This window comes from Mastomys coucha, unplaced genomic scaffold (genome assembly GCF_008632895.1).
Source record: "Mastomys coucha isolate ucsf_1 unplaced genomic scaffold, UCSF_Mcou_1 pScaffold21, whole genome shotgun sequence".
NCBI classification, from domain to species: Eukaryota; Metazoa; Chordata; class Mammalia; order Rodentia; family Muridae; genus Mastomys; species Mastomys coucha.
In genome coordinates, this window is record NW_022196904.1 from 115,117,125 (window position 1) to 115,134,740 (window position 17,616).

General features: G+C 43.5%; 1 protein-coding gene across 4 annotated transcripts in view; it reads right to left on the minus strand.

Annotated features, from left to right (window-relative positions):
* The window catches only part of Xpo6 (exportin 6), a 97,359-nt gene that overhangs the window by 3,467 nt on the left and 76,276 nt on the right, over positions 1–17,616 (minus strand). For all 4 annotated transcript variants that reach the window (XM_031388238.1, XM_031388235.1, XM_031388234.1 and 1 more), the window contains exons 14-21: positions 14,225–14,317; positions 10,600–10,744; positions 8,533–8,679; positions 7,609–7,798; positions 4,831–4,986; positions 3,739–3,853; positions 3,425–3,596; positions 2,045–2,206 (exon numbers count right to left, since the gene is read on the minus strand). In XM_031388238.1, coding sequence (XP_031244098.1) covers positions 2,045–2,206; positions 3,425–3,596; positions 3,739–3,853; positions 4,831–4,986; positions 7,609–7,798; positions 8,533–8,679; positions 10,600–10,744; positions 14,225–14,317 — 1,180 coding nt within the window. The remainder of the gene's footprint in view (positions 1–2,044; positions 2,207–3,424; positions 3,597–3,738; positions 3,854–4,830; positions 4,987–7,608; positions 7,799–8,532; positions 8,680–10,599; positions 10,745–14,224; positions 14,318–17,616) is intronic.

Genomic DNA, 17,616 nt, shown 5'->3' on the forward strand with positions numbered 1-17,616 from the left:
TCCAAGTAGAAGAGATTTTGTTTGAACAGGTGGATATCAGGCTGAAGAAAGGACTGTCCAAAAGCCTGAGGAGTAGAACTACTATTTAATAAGCAGCATTAGCTGGGCGGTGGTGACTTACGCCTTTAATCCCAGCACTTGGGAGGCAGAAACAGGTGGATTTCTGAGTTCAAGGCCAGCCTGGTCTACAGAGTGAGTATCAGGACAGCCAGGGCTACACAGAGAAACCCTGTCTCAAAAACAAAACAAAAAAAACCAAATAAACAAACAAAGCAGCATTTAAGCTTCTTCAAACACAACCCCTCCAGGGCCTCTACCTTATGCCTGAATCAACACTATAAAGCTCATTGGAAGGCTAGGGCGAGTCACCTGTCTCAACTCTGTCCATTAGGGCAGACCTTGGCAATCTCTAGTGCCTCAGCACCCATGTCTTCCCATGGACCTCACTCATTTCAGTCTCATTTATACCTTTTTAAGGGAAACTTTACAACAGTAGTTCTCAACCTGTAGGTCTCGATCTCCACAGGGGTCTCGTATCAGATATCTACATTACAATCCATAACAATAGCAAAATTATAGTTATGAAGAAGCAACAAAAATAATTTTCTGGTTGGGATCACCATATCATGAGGAACTGTATTAACAGACACAGCTTCAGGAGGTTGAGAACCACTGCTCTAAAATCTTTTCAAGATCCCGTCTCTAAAGCAAGACACCCACACTAGTCAAATCCTGGAGCAACCTAAGCAGACAGCATAGCCCACCTGCCTACCTAGGCAATCCTGCTCCTTAGTGCCTGTGCCTCACAGGCCACAAGTCCTCAGAGGTTCCTTCTCAATCACTTCATCGGCTTTGGGGTTAAACATATATATACACTGCCTTAAAATAAAAAATGTCTAGGAGTGAAAGTCACCAGCTCAAGAGAAAATTGAAACACACACCCCACTCCAAAACAAACTGGTCAAGTTAGGACAAGAGAAGCTAGCAGTCTACAGGAATCCTTCCTCTATGGAGTGGCTACTCTACCCCAGGGCTGTTGGCTGTGCAAGGAATCTTGCCATCGCTGCTATAGTAGTAGGATTTATCTCTTAAAGTCAGGGTTGCTGAAGCTGGTCTGGGGCAGAGCCTTTGCTTCTGGCTTTTTCCATCTAGCACAACTGTAGTGGTATGTTCCTTATTTCTAAGAAATGGCCCACCCGGGGCCATTGGGCTCACCATTTCAAGCTAGTGAATATTTGGATTGTTTCCAGTCTAGGGCAGTCACGAAATCAGCTGCAAGCGTCTGTACAAGCTGTGTAAACATATGTTGTCATTTACCTTAGCCTGCTAGATCATATGCTCAGCCATATATGTAACACTATAAGAAACTGCCAAACTATGAAGCTCTTTCAACATGACTTTTATAAGCCTCACGTGAGAGACCATAGCTCAGTTAAAGAAGTCTGCCAACACTAGAATACACCAAACCCAAGCCCTGAACAGGACAGCACGGTAGGAGCCAGAAAGCCCTTTCCAAATGCAGACTGCTGGGCTCTCCAGAGACTCCTAGCTAGTCGGTGTCCTATAAGGAAATAGCTCTCAGGCAAATGCTCTCTCTCTCTCTCTGTATGTGTGTGTGTGTGTGTGGTCAGAGCATCTCACTCTGCAGCCCACGTGGATTGGAAGTACATGTGTCAGCATGCCCAACAAAAGTTCCTCCTTACACTGCTGTTAAAGGAAGGAAATGGACATGTAGCACACATCTGTCCATGTTGGATACTCAGTGTGCATTCTCATTTATCTCACAATAAATCTGGGAACTAGAAGTACTAACTCCACTTTACAGATGAAGAGATTTAAGTGCCAAGAAACTAACTTCTAAATACTAACAAGGTCAGAGCTCAGTGTGACCCCACACTTGCTGTAAGGCCAGGTTCAAAGAAGGGGCCCACATGCTTGAGAAAAACCCAAGGGACATGGGCCAAGAATGCAGGTGGCACCCATGAACAAGGTCCCCATATTCTCAGGGCACATTGCAGCTTCACAAGCAAGCACTCCACCTTACCTGCATGATGGCACTGAACTGGGGTTCATTCTCCATCTGCTCCTCAGCGATGCCCCTCTGCACGCTAGCAAGGACAGTGGACTTAAAGAAGTACCGCCAGTTGTGATGGAGCGTTCGAAAGAGGAGCTCAAACAGCTCAGCCTTGACATCAGGGGATGGGCGCTGCAGAGAAATCCATACAACAATGCACTTTCCTTCCATGCAGCTTGGAGGCCACCACAGAAGCCTAAGAGGCTCCAGACAGTAGCCGGTATTCACATCCCACCCATACTTCTGCCACTTCCCATGCAGAAGGCTCTGAGCCATTTGTGGGGGCAGTTCACCAGGAGTGCTTAGAGAGACAGGCCTACACTTGAGACATTAGGATGAGTATCAGGAGGCTCCTTCTAACAAATATCTCAGCTTTATACACCAGGAAGAAGGGCTACAACATGCAAAGATAATGAAAATGTGGATTTTCTATTCAGGTTACAGCCAGTTTGACTTGCCCTGTCCTTCAGGTTCTGTCCAGCCCTCTCCTGGGAAGACCTTTCCTCTCCTTCCTGTCTATGATGCCAGCTAACCTTTATGCAACCTGAGAGGCTAATGACAGTAAGATGCCCTAAAAGCAGCACTATTACCCAAGAGAAGCAAGTCTGAAGAGTACTTAGGAACCTGAGAAATGTAAAGGTCTCCCAGTGGAGGCAACATACTATGCTAATTGCTGCCTGTGTGCGGCTCCTTTTCCTGCAGCCAGCATCAGGATTCGGAGAGAGCAGAGGGGAGCGGGGGGCACTTAAGCACAATTTCCTAACTTAAGCCCAAATGTCCAAATTACCAGCAAGCACACAAGTCACATTATTCCCAACACTGCTGCAGAATTCTGTGACAGCCATGTATGTCTCAGAACCCAGGGCCCTGGACTTTGGTCATGGAAAAAGCTGTAAGATCAGCTCCCATTCCCCAACCACTGTTGTAACATCCAATCTGTGTCTATACTTACTGTGGGCCTTGCTACAGTCAGTGCCTGTCTGTTCACTTTCCCAGAGCACTAAAAGCTCTATCTGAATTGTCACCAAGAACCTACCTTTAATAAGACTACCAAGTTGAGAGCATTCTTGGGGGGTGGGAGGAAGAGGAAGAGAGGTCCTCTGAGAGAGCAGTATGTACTAACTACTGAGTTATGGGCATTTAAAAGCCCTAAGTATCCAGAAACATTCACTCTTTTTATTATTAATTTTCTGTGTATGTGTGTGCATGATGTATCCATTTCTAGAGGGAGGAGGGACCCCAAAAACTACTTACAAGAGTATTGAGAGAACTCATGAGATTTAAAACACAAGGCACTTTCCCACCCTCCCAGTAAGGAGGCACCACAGGGACCTCCCTGGCCCTACCCACCTCAGCAATGATGGGGTACACTTGCTCCATGCACAGTGCAATAATGCTGGGGAGGAAGGGCTTGAACACCTGGCCAGGCTCCTGAACCACCACCTGTAGGATCTTCAGGAACTTCTCCACCACCCGGCAGCCAGTGCTGCCCTCATGGAGGATGCTCTCAGCCAACTGTTCTCTGCAGGCAAGAGAAAGCCACAGAATAACTCACAGGGACAAGCAATGCTTACAGCAAGTGAGGGAAAAGAGCAGGAAGTCTTGCATTTTGTAGCAGACTTGTCCCTTAACTCTAAAGTACTGGGCAGTAGGTGCGTAGTTACCTGGTAAACATGTTGAGAAACGTCTGTATGATCTGCTCAGTGAAAGGCACGCCCATCTGTACTCTAAGGCCTCGGAACAAAGTGAGGAAGAAGCTCAGCATCTCATCAGTCACATCTAAATGAAGGACAAGGTGAACAGTCAACACCATGTGCAAAGGGACTAAAAACATCCTCAGCTTCATCAATTTTCCTTTGCAATCTGCACTGTCATCTCTCTCTAATCTCTTCTACTGGAAGAAATGTCCCTAACAGCATCAGAGCCAATGATGGAAAGTGGAAGATGATTAAGGGCCTGCTGAAAACACGGCTCTGATCCTGGGAACAGCTGCCTGATTGCTCACAGTAGGAAATGGAGTTGTCTCATTGTGAAGCCCAGCATACTGTCCCCCATCCAGCATGGTCAGCACTCTCAATGAAAATGAACCACTTTATGCTCACATCCAACTGGGTCAACACCTGAGTACCTCGGCATTTCCCTCTAAGACCAATCATCGCTGTAGTAGGTCAAGGTTAAGTGGATAAAAGTAGATAATGACAAAGCACTCAGGTCATACTGCCCTGGGCCACCAAACAGACTTATTGATTCTGGTTAGTTCCATATCCAGGTCACATGGGACATTTTGGTCTTACATACACGAAGTAATCAGTGCATCTAAGCTACGAAGGCTCTGATGGCCGACACTGACAAGTCTACTGTGAATGCTTACAGGAGAGCCAGACATGTCCAGACTGACAGCAGCACTGACAGTGGGTTTAGAAAAGCACCAGGTGCTAAGTAAGCAGCACCCACCTTTCCTCTCTCTCTCCATCCTGTCTGCAATGATGCCTACTCTCTCACCCACCCACCTGAATCTACAAAGGAAAATTAGGCAGGAGGCTGCAAGCAACTCCATGTCACAGGACAGGCGCCAGGCCAACACCAAGGGCTCTGCTCATCTCTCCAGTCATTCCAAAGATGACATAACTTTGCCTCTGTCTGTGTGTGTGACCTCACTGAGCATAGCCCAGGCCAGCTGCTCTATAGATCTAAGCAGCACTCTGGCCCTTGTGAATACCATCATCCATAAAGCAGGCCTCTGAGCCAATTCTTACCTGACTGATGGATAAAAGCTGGAAAGAGGGCCAGGGAGACCTGAACGGATTCCTGCAGTGACTGGTAGCAGATCTGTCGAGACTTGGTGGATTCCCCAGAAATATTCTCCACGATATCTTCCAAAACACTGAGTGTTTGATGAATAATCACTTTGGCTGTAAGTCAAGATGAAGCTGCAGTTATATGTTGTCTGAGACTCAGTATAATTAGAGGGAACATACACAGGGAGGGAAGACTCTTACAGAGGAGAGACCAGGAAGACAAAAGGGAAGTCTTACTAACAAGTAGAACTTATCTCTTTCATTATATGACCCTATAGGCACCATATCTCTCAGACTCCAGTTGTCTTCCTGTCTGCACACTTGGACTTATGCCTTCTCCCCCTCCACCTCTAGCAACAAATAGATGCCTATCAAATAGATGCAGCTCAAGTCAATACTCAGAATCACACAAAAACTGGGTATGGCAGTACCTTTTAATTCCATCACTCAGGAGACAGGAGTAGAAGTTCAAGGTCATCCTCAGCTGCAGAGCTGAGTTTGACCTGGACTTCATAAAACACTCCCCCACACACACACACACACACACACACACACACACACACACACACACACACACACCTGCTTCTCCATAAAACACCCAACTGGCCATCCAAACACCCTATAAGCTGATAAGGTGACTGGTGAGACAAATGGCCAGGCAACTAGAACAGGAGAATAGACTCATCTCCCTTCAGCTACAGACAGCATCCACCCTGCTAACCACACAGGCACAGCAATGTAATAGTGCTAGCTTTAGGAAAAATCGCTGTATCAATCTTTGGCCTATCAGGCCTACAGTCTGATAATGTATACATACCTATTTTTTATTAGTGGCAATATATTTAACTCTTAACAATATACTGACAATGTTCACAGCATGATTCCACATAGCACAGAGAATGTTGGCAGTCACTAACATCAGAAGTGAGAGCAGCAGAGGGTCAGGAGCCAGCTTATACCTTGGATAGGATCCAAGTCAGTCCAGTCAGGCCCAAGAGACCCCTCTTTGTTAGGTTCTTATGATGGTCATGAGCAAGGTTTTAGCAGGGCACTTGACAAAGGAAGAGAAAGCTGTCATCATTCTCCGACATGAGTGGAGGCTGCCTGACTCAGTCCACTAGTAGGCTCAACCTTGATCAACTCTAAAGGCCGGTCCAGACTGAAGCTTAGAGAGCCACCATCAAAACTCCAGTATGCATTGGGCTGTCTTGAGCCTCATAGAGTCCACTTGTTCCTATGTGGGCTAAAGCTTCTGTCAGAGGAAGGTGCGACAGAAAGAAGGCATGCTGAGGAAGTATGCAAAGTTAGCTCTGTTCCTCTGGTGTTACTAACTGCTGAGCTCTGCTTTCTTCATCTGAAACAGAGGCAGGATAATATCCCTTCACGGGGCAAACGATGGAAGGCAATGACTCATATCACTGGATCACTGAAGACTGGTCACAGGGAGGCACAAGAACAAACAAAAAGCACTAACACTACCAATAAGAAGCCAGCACAAACTTCTGCATGCTCAGAGGCTGTGATAAGGCTAGGAACCCATAACGGACAGACAGGGTATCCAGTGTACCAGACCTAAGGACAAGGTATCAGAGGTTAAAAACAATGGAGTGCAGAGACAAAAGTCAGACCTGTCTGACACTCAAGGAAAAATTTTAAGGACCAATGTTTATTTACCAAAACATAAAATAAACTGAAAGCACTGTTAAATGTGTGACTGTGGCCTACCCACAGATAGTATATTATAAACCATGAAAGCCAGGCAGGTAGGACATGCCTGTACTCTCCACACTCGGAGGCAGAGGCAGGAATATCAAAACTTCCAGGATGGTCTGAGTTGTACAGTCTGTACCTCAAATAATATAATAGCAATAATAACAGTAATAACAATAAATACAACAACCAAAACATTAAAGACCTTATTCTCAGAAAGCAAGAGACAATGAGAAGTGGCACAGAGCCACAGACTTAGCCATTCAGACTTCTACCTCCACCACCTTCTCTGCCACTGGTCTTCTCTCAATGGTCAGCGAACCTAGTAGTCTAATGGGATAAGTTCTAGAAAAATCACCTCTAAAAGAATAATACTAATAAGAAAAAAAACAAAAAACAAACAAACAAACAAACAAAAAACAAAACAAAACAAAAAAAAAAAAACCAAAGAAAAAGGGGGTAGTTACAGTAGGCTACCATGAAGAAAATGTGAGCCAGAGAGATGACAAGTTCTGGTCCAGTATGGAGTATCTGCATTCTAAGCTGGCCTCACACACACTAACAAAAAGAGCACTCTTTATTACCACCTGTGAGATTTCACAAAGCATCCCTGTTGGCATTATTCTACAAGCAACACCATCTAATAGTGTTTCATTATCCTTAATGTGAAAAGATGTATTCTATTTTTAAAGTATTTTGTATTTGTTACTTCCAGAGAAACTTGATCCTTTTTCCATGAATTAGAATTGTCTCATTGTCTTCTCCTCGTTAATGTAAACAATCACACCTCAGTATTACATGTGAAAGCACATGTTCTTCTAAAACCTCTGAAATGTTTTTCTTTAGGTTTAGCTAACAGATAGGGGAGTGTACTCAGGAAAGGTTTCCAGCAGATGCACAATGAATTAACTCTTTTGGTAAGCATCTTACTATCTGAGCCTTGTCTGTGAAGCAGTGATGCCACTGGAAGCACAGGAAGTCACTTTATGGGCTTCAGGGGCAAATGTCTACACAGGAGCTACTTACTGTCATCGAGTGGCACCTTTCTCTGGGGGGCAGCAGCACTGGGCTTCAGGCTGTGGTAGTCCCGGGAGAGTGCAGAGATGAGGCTGGCATGGTTGATGGAGCGCAGGGGCCACTGCTGCTCACTCTCAGGAAGATTTGGCCATGGAAGGAGCAAGGTATTAGAAAGCGCACGGCAAACCAGCACCTGCGCCTAGAAGGAACCCAAAGGTATCCACCAAAGGTCAAAAGGAAGTGAAAGCTGGTAACCAATAGAGACACATTTACTACCCTATATACTCTGCTTCAGATCCTAGGTAACTTTCTTACAGCCTGGCCTTGCTCTACCTAAAGGCACCAGGCAGGAAAAAGAAACACAGAAGTAACCCCACATCTGGGTCTCAAAGTACAGGGTCAGCTTCAAGAATCCTAGCTGGTGTTCACCTTGCTCAATCTGGCATTTGAAGTCTCACAGAGGGAGAAATCACAGAAAGTATGGCCTCTGATCTACAAAAAAATACTGAGAACAGGCTCACAAGAACACTCTCTTGCTCACATTTAGGTCTCTGAAGAGCTTGTCTGTAAACCCACCCACCTCCTCCACTTCCTGCTCCTAACTAGTCTGAGCCTCCCAAATGGCTTCTCAACCACAGGACAGAAGTGTGTGAAAATATAAGCCAGACTGGCCTGACTCAATGAGAGCACAGTGACTCTCCTTAGGAAGCAAATGTCTCTGTGCATCAACAGGGAAGTTTTCCCATCTGAATCACGATCTTGGCCGTTAAGTCAGAGAAGCCAGTAGGTTGTGCCAGTGTTACCCCACAGAAGCAGTCTGTGACGGTGAGGTCTTTCAACTCAGAATGTAAAAATCACTCAGCCTCTTCTGCCTCCACTTCCCCAGATCTTCAGCCACAGAGCTCCAAGAATGCTAAATGAGATGTGTCCTACCTTATCTGTTAGACGCTGGGCAGAGGCATCAATGATGCTGTTGAACACCTTCTGCACTGCAGGGATACTGATCAGAAAGACAGGCCGCACGGTGGTGGCTAGTGAGACCAGTAGGTGGCACGCAGACAGCAGCAGCTTGTCTTGGACCTAGAAACAGAAGCCATGTGACATGTTGGCTTACTTCATCTTCTGTGTGACTGTTATTGGAGAGTTTCCTCAGCTGGCGGCAATTAATGACTGTCAAACTATACCATTCACTGAAGGATGTGTCTGCAGTGTCTCCTATGATGACTCCCAAACAAAAATCACTGTCTTCTAGTCCACACCTCTAGCAGCTGACCTCAAGTCAGCATCGTTCTTTCCCTTCTTCCCAGTCTCCCCTCGACTAGCATATCTGTTCTATTACACAGTGCCATCGCTGGCATGCTGTCCAAGTCTTTCCTTCAGACACAGCAGTAGTAGTTGTGAAGCCAGGGTCTCACTTAGTCCTTCCTTTCTATATTTTATCTCACTAATCTCCTAGTCTCTCCTATTTCTGTCACCTCAACATGCCTAAAAAACTTGGTTCAAATCACTAGCAATTTCCAAACCATAAAAGAAAAGTTTTTGGAAAGGAGTGGTTAGAAACTGGCCTCCTCTGTCTCTCTCTGCCTCCCTCTCCCTCTCCCTCCCCTCTCTCCATGCCTGCACCCAAAAAAGCTCTTTAGGGTTTGGACCAAACATGGGTAAAACTGAAGAAACACCACACCAAAGAGTCAAGGTCTGCAGAATTATTTATGAAGGATGTATCATGGTAATTTCCTAGAATCACAAAATATTTCTAACCTTTAACACCATAATCTCTACTTATTCTAAGGAAATTGCATAACAAAATAAAGCTATATTCTTAAAATTTAAATATTTGGAAATATTTATTAATCTAAACACAAGGTCTCATGCAGTCTAGACACCTTGGACTTACAATGTAGCCAAGATGACCTGATTCTACTTCTCTTCCTGAATGCTGGGATTTCAGGTGTGTACCAACAAACCAGTCTTTTTATGCAAGGCTTCATACATGTGAGGAAAGCACTCTACTAACTGAGCTAAATTCCCAGTCCACTTTTCCCTCAATGGAATTAACCTAAAAGTGGAGCAAGAGCTAGGTAAATTATGGAATATACTCCTTAGGGGCATCAGAACTTTTAGAAATCACCATTATAAATACAACAGGTTTATGAAAGCCAACACAGCTGCCATTAGAATTGACTGCCTGTGTGTGCAAGGATAGCAAGAGCACCTGAACGCATGTGCCATGCAAGGTTAGCAGTCTTACTAGGTTAGAGGACTACTAGGTTCTGTCCATTTTATACAGCTATAACATTTACTCAGCAATTTCACTTCTGGAAACCACTCCAGGCCCTCTAGCATATGCCGAAGAGTAGACAAAAAGGAGCACCTTCCTATCAATAAGAAAGTCAAAACACATCTTCTTAAGGAAACAATACTGGGTACTATGAAAACTCAAGTTGCTCTGTATATTTAAAAAAGAGCAAGGCATGCAGGGAATAACAGCAGTACCTTCAGCTATCTACAAACTGTCTGTAAAATCACAGACATGTCTCAAAGAACTGCCACCAGACTTGACTGTGAGCAATGCTGTTTCAAGGAATGAGCTCAAACAGTAGCAAAACTTTTTAGTCAATAAAACTGAACAGGTGCTTTCACTATGAATAAAACCCAAAAGTCCTATTTGAGCATGCGTAGACTACAACTGAAAAGACATGCAAGGGCTGGCAAGATGGCTCAGATTGGAAGGTCCTCACTACCACAAACCTCAGGGACCAGCATGGTGGGAAAGAGAACCAACTCCTACCAGTTATTCTCTGACTTCCATAGGCATGCTCTGGCATGCAGACACACACGTGCATGTACAAATAAATAAATTAATACAAAAAATATTTAAGAGAACATGAAGCAATCCAGTTGTTACCACCCAGTCAAGATAGCGTTTTTGGTCTTGTGGTAAACAGGACTGCGGAGAGATTTAGAGTTAGGTAAAAGGTGCAACATTTTCTGTCTTAAGACCTTGGTGCTGATGAGAGGTGTGATCGCATCCATTGTGGTAGAGATGAGTGTCACAAACTGCTGTGTGTTCTGTCGATGGGCTTCACTGCAATACTGCGCCAACCAGTGGGAGTAGGCCTGGAGAGCTGCAAGTGACTGAGCATGCCTGCAGGAAGGAAAGAAGCAGTGATCTGAGAGAGCCAGGTGAGTCTGGTGGCATGAGCTTGTCTCCATAGGGAAGAAGACAAGAACTCCATCCACTGTGCAGAGCATTCTAAGACGTGACAGCACAAAAATCAATCACCTGTTCACACTGTATATGGCCACCACTGCTGAGAACACACATGGCAGTTCCTAAATATTTACCACATCTCAACCTTTCTGTGGTACATAGTTTACTTAAGAAGCTGACAAATATAAGGGGATATGTGCTAAGTTTAAAAGCTGTAAAAATTTACTATGGTCTAGATAAGTAACAGTATTACATAGCTGTGACAGAAGATTCCAAAGCTCAACCTCCCCTCTAAGTATCTGAGTGCCTCAGTTTCTAGAGCCTGCCCATGGACAGAGCTAGGATGTAGACAGAAACCATTTCAAAATTAAACAGCATCAACCATGATCCAAGTGCCTGCTGACATGATGTAAGACGAAGGACATAGGATGCAGCCATCTTGTTGCAAACACTTAGCCTAAGGCTGAAACAGACGAATAACCTTGCTAAATCTGGACTGTAGAACGTTCTTTAAACAGTAAATGAAGGCCTGGGGCTCCATGGTATCTGTCTTGCCTCTTTCTCTCTGACACAACTCTACTCACTCACAAATCATATATAACTAAGGACTACTCTAGCTTACAGGAAACTGACTTAATATTGGATCATGATCAAACCTTCAGCTATGTGTATGTGAATTAGATATTAGCTTGCAACTTTTTAAGTGATATACATATATATATATATAGTTATATAACTATATTACCATTATATGTGTGTGTGTGTGTATATATATATGTATATATATAAATAAAACTAGGAGCCCTACTCCTAGGAGATACCTGAAACAACACCCTATCTACACTGTATCTTGCTCAACAAAAACAAACAAAGAATCTAAATATGCAAACACACACAAAAAAATCCCCCAAGAACCAAAATCATAACTCCAGGGACATGACGGTATTTTATTCTATTCTATAGTTTCTTTGTTTCCCTCTTTCTTTGTTTCCCCCTTTTAAACTATATTCTACAGATTTTCAAAATCTGTAACTTTTTGTTAAGAAAGAAAGGAAAATCACACAGAGTAGGAAAATCTAGAAATTCTTAACAGGCAACTGGTTTCTTTTGCATATTCAGGATCTACTAACCATTCTACCTTTACTTGTAGTCTAAGTACCAAACTAAGAAGGCCAGTGAGGCCAGTGACTAGGATCTAAGCATTTTAGTCAATGCAGTATATACACCAGAGAGTTCCACGAGGAGGCAGAAGGTTCTCAAGCCTCCTGCAACCCTGCCGGAGCCTTGCAAGCCGTCCTGATCAAAAGCCAACTGGCACCTTGCTTAGGAGCTGCCCTACAGATTTCTCTAGTTTTCAAAGAGGAAAGAAACATGCTTTAAATATAAAACTATAGTAAATAAGTAAGTCTCTTTCTTCTATTTATTTAATTTGCAGCTGAAGCAAATAGTACTTTTTCTTTCTTTTTCCTTTTTGTTAGTTTGTTTGTTTGGGGTTTTTTGTTTGTTGTTGTTGTTGTTTTGTTTTGTTTTTTTGGTTGGTTGGTTGGGTTTTTTCAAGACAGGGTTTCACTATGAATCCCTGACTGTCCTGGAACTCACTCTATAGATTAGGCTGGCCTTGAACTATTAGAAATTCTCCTGCCTCTGCCTTCTGAGTGCTGGTATTAAAGGTGTACAACACCACTGTCCAGCTATACTTTTTCTATAAAAACCAAAATTTTTAATATTTAGGCCTTGCAAACCACACACTCTTAGCTAGTGCTAGTTAGCTGTGGCTGTGGTGTACAAAGTAGCGCCAGCTGCTATGTAAATGAATGCCCATGGCTGTGTTCCAATGAAGCATGCTGAAACTGCACATGGCCACTGTTCTCAACTTCTGCCCCCAGTCCCAACAGACTCAGCTAAAGGCTCATCTCCAAACCAAAACATAGCTGCTTACCTGTCTGTTAAACACAAAAACAGACTTGACAGTCAAGTTTTCCAGAGGGAAGTTTCAAAAGACATTCCTTAATCTTTACACAAAGGATAGCCTGAAGTAGCTGGGTGCTAAGCATCATATTTCTATTGTCCCAGCCCACTATACACTTTCTTCTTTTCAGTCTCTATGTAGAAGTCCGTTTCTTCTGCTTACTCAATGGAATTACCTCTTCTACTCCATTAACTGTTGCCTCAGCCAGGATAGGGAAAAAGGTCTTAACTGTTACAGCTTGATCCTCTTCTACATGTCAAAGTAACCTGAAATTCTATTTAATACACAAACATCTGGGCCTGTGTCATCCTACCAAACTTAAAATCTAAAGAAAAATGTCGGGTTTTGGTTTGGACCAATTGTTGGTATACAGCTCCCATGGTCCTTACAATGTTCCCTCAAATAAGGACATCCTTTGTTTGAAAACATTTGGTCTTTGCCCTCAGTTCCTGAAATAGCTTTAGAATAGTCAAAGTCTTTTTTTGTTACTTTTAACGATCCTTTCCAACACACCTGAGCATATGTTAAGCAAGGCAATTTCTATAAAGTCCCTAGATTGCCAGGGGGTAAGGCCAAACTGCCAAGGGAACCAGCCATCTGCTTGGTGGGTTGGGATTTTAGCCACACTCAGCTTCTGGAGGAGGTAAAGGGACTAAAGGATTCCCTGATGACTTAACCACTCAGTCATGCTTCCATACTAACCCCCAAGGGATTCTGTGAGCTGGGGAGGCTCCTGGAGGGAGTCTGCTCAGGAAAGCCAGGGAGGCCCTAGAGAACCCCTTATAAATCTTGCTCTGCTCATCTCTTCTAATAAACCTAGTTGTGTCTTGCCAAGTTCTGAGACTCACTACAGCAAATGAATCAAATCTGTAAAGGAAGACATGGGCATCTCAACTTAGGGCATCAGTCAGCAGCATAAGAAACATCTGGAGCAGCATCTGGCATTGGAAAACAGATGCAGACGTGATATTGTGGGAACTAAATCCTCAGCATGACGCTACCAAGTAGTGTCAGAACTGGAGTTAATTAGAGGATACTCATTTTCTGGGAAAAAGCACATAATCCCTGCCCCTTGTTGGGTGTGAGATGGTTGGGGTTTTCCACTATCCACCAACTCTGTTAGTGAATGTGAACACTGTGCAGGGTGAGAGACACAGGGATCAGGTGTTTCTACGCCATTCCCACATACCTTCTAGTGTTCACCAATTCTCAACTTCACAGCCCTTCCTTGCTGTTTCCTGCAGTGCCTGCTCTGTAGAGCCTCATCCCTACTCTCTTTAGTTCAACCAATTACACTTACCCTGCCATACTCAACAATCTGTCATCTAGGGTCAGATGAAAAGCTTTCCCTCTATGTGTGGCAGTCACTACTGTTGGTTACTGCAGTTCATCTGGAGGTAGGGTCAATGTCTCTCGAGAAGGCGCAGTCACCACACTTTACTTACACATCAATGAGGTCGGGTTTCAACACTGATGGCACAGCTGTTTCAATGTTGTACAGTTTTATCTGAGATCCATATAGAGTAACTTTGACCAACCTGTTGACAAAGGAATAAGTGAGAAAGGACATCAAGCACGAGAGCCCAAAACAAACAAAATGGACAAGTTGTCAAAGAAAACCCAATGGCTAACTTTCAGACAGAAAAAAAAAATCTGATCTCCAATTATTTCCAAGAAAATAGCTAGAGCTGGGAAATAAGGTTATAAACAAAATCATTTTCTAAAGCACCACAGCATTTATATCATTAAGAAGCCTACAAACAACAGCCAGTGGGATGGCTCAGTGGGTAAAGGCACCTGTCACCAAGCCCGTTCACCTGAGTTTGATCCCTGGGACCCACACAGTAGGATAGAACCTACTCCCACAAGTTGTCCTTTGACCTACACTCACACACACTCACACACACACACTCTCACGCTGTGGCACGTTCACATGTGCACAGGCAACAGAGGAAAAGATGAAAAAGTTTTTCACCAGAAGAACCTGCTAACCCAGTTTACTTCAGAGGTGGAATGGAGGAGGTAGATACATTATGGACTACTGTTTCCTCTCTTTATTCCTAGATTTTATTTCCTTTCTTTATTCCTAGATTGTATATTATGAATATCTAATGCCATGTGCATGTGTATACACACTTTTTTTGCAATGTATTGCCACATAGTCCAGCTTGGTCCTCTTTTCCTCCTGCCTCAGCCTCTCTCAAGTGCTGAGATTATACACGTGATCTCTGCCCAGCTACATATATTTTTTTATAAAGAAAAAAAATACTTTAAGAAAGCGACCCTGTTCTTTTGACAATTTACCTAAAGATCTGCATGACAAACTTAAAATCATTTCAATGTTTACAATGGATCAATATATAATAAAGGATAAAATATCTGCTATAGAATCTAGAATCTAGGTAGTTGGCTCCTATCCATCCATCCTCTGTCTCCTTCCTTCTCTCCTCATATAATTCTATCAACTTCTCTGAAGATTAGAAACTGCTGGTAATAAACTGATGACAGCATGCTATAAGAAACAGATGAGGGAACAAATATTCCTAGAATAAACTGTGATGCTAACAGTCAAGCAGTTGAGTGTGCAGGTTATTCAAGGACCACTGTGTATGGTGAACACCAGGCACAGCAGAGCTCCTTTAGGACACAGGAAGGTCCTCTGTCCTCTCTGAGCTGAGTGAGCAGAACAGCACTGCAGAAGCTCTGGCCAATTCCACACAACCCTGCAAGCACACCTCTCAACTGAGGAGGTCACTACAGGGGAGCTGCTTGGTCCCAGGCCAAGGCGTGAGGGGGGTCTGGAAATCACCATCTTGAAAGAAGCTTAGCACTAAAGAAAGGAAGCCTGTGCTCTAGAAAATGTTCCTCTCGGATGTATGGAATGCATGACTTTATTCCAAAAGGAAACCATAAATGGACTGAGGGTTGGAGAACAGTGTGAAGGGTACTTCCACAGAGTCAATAAAAAAAGAATGAAGAGTCAAGTCATTAACCAAAGCCTTAGAAAGAAGCTCTGCTCTAACAGGAATGAAAGCAACTATCAGTGAGCAACACAGCACTGTGCACAGCAAGTGTTAAAACCACAGCTGGGTATGTGTGCCAGGCAAGCATAGAGGCCATAGATGGCTTCTAAGTGCTCTATTCTAGCTTTCTTCACCTTACTCTCTTAAAATAGGATCTCTTGATAGACCATCTAGGCTGATGGCCAGCAAGTCTCAGCCATCCTCCTGTCCTTGCCCCCTACAGTATAGCTAAGCCATCTCTCCCTGTCTTCTGGTGTTTAGCTCCTTAAATCAAGTGTGCATTAAACATGTAATGTGTTTACTATGTGCTCAGCAACTGTAATATCAGGTTTTATGTGACCTAGACGAGAACACCGGTAATCACACTGGCTAGTCAGACCATGAAACTATAGGAAAGTCTTTTCTCATATACTAGTCTTTTTTTTTTTTTTAAAAGACAGGGTTTCTCTGTGTAGCCTTGACTATTCTGGAACTCACTCTGTAGACCAGGCTGGCCTCAAACTCAGAGATCCATACCTGCCTCTGCCTCCCAATTGCCGGGATTAAAGGCACTGATCAACAACAACCAACTGCATACACTAGTCTTAATGCAGACAAAATAGCATGTGCTTCTAAGTGCAGAAGCTGTAAACCTAAGCTGTGTAGATAGGTATGTAAGCACAAGGCCTTACGATGACTCAGGCTCTGATGTCATCTCACCAGTGTTAGTTAAGCAGACTGACATACAGATCTAAACTGCTTACTAAGCCACATTCAATACTGGTTACCTAATCCAGACAGGAAGATGTATTCTACCCTTACTGAATCATTAGTGAAAACGAGCCTAGCACAGGACAGAGAAGAAAATTAGACTCTGGAATTCAAAATTCCATAGTTCGGAAAAAGCCTGGAATTTGAACTCTTAAAATCCTAAGTTCCTTCTCATTAACACATGAACCAAACAAAGTATCCACTACCACATCTACTTAGAAGCGAATGGCCAGGCACACCTCTCAAAGTGTAACAGGAAATGAGACAGAGTCAGAGGCTACTCAGCAACTTTTCCCATTACTATAGACTACTATTACTCACTACGACTATTGTTAACTTTAACTTTGTTGTTAAGGGATTTAAAACTTTTAGTTATCTTCAGTTTTAAGCTAAAATGTACTTTTTTTTTTTTAATTTGGTATGAGTGGGTTGTGGAGGCAGGGACACGTGGACCTCTATGAATTAGAGGCCAGCTTGGTGGTCTACACAGTAAGTTCTAGGTTAGCCAGGCTACATTAATAGGACCCTGTCTCACATAAAATAAAAAATTTGGTATGCAAGTTAATTCAGTTCTTGGGGTTGTTTCCCTGCATGTTACCAGTGATGAGACCACTTTTAAGCTGTACGTGTGCCTACATAGTTGGGAATCCAATGCTCGCCTGCCTAAAGCCCCAATACTCCCAACTGTCCTTAAGTGTCCAAAATCTTTAGGGGGAGGATTGGGCAATTGAATGAGGTATTTTCCAGCAAATAGCTTAGTTTCTCTCCTAGAACCCAAACTCCAGCCGGGACTATAGACTGCACAACTTACTCAGGAGCCTGATGGAACTGAACAAACCATGAAAAACCTAGACCTCTAACACAGCTGGGTACATGGAAAGGAATGCTGTCTAGTGAAATCTGCCCCTCCCCTTCCACTCGTGCATGAATGTGTACGTGCACATGTCTAAGTTCATGGATATGAGTGACAGGTCAGTGTAGAGAACAAAAGGACAACCTTGTGTGTTGTTTCTCAGGTACTTTCTTTTTCTTCCTTTCTATCTTTTTTTTTTTTTTTTTTTTTT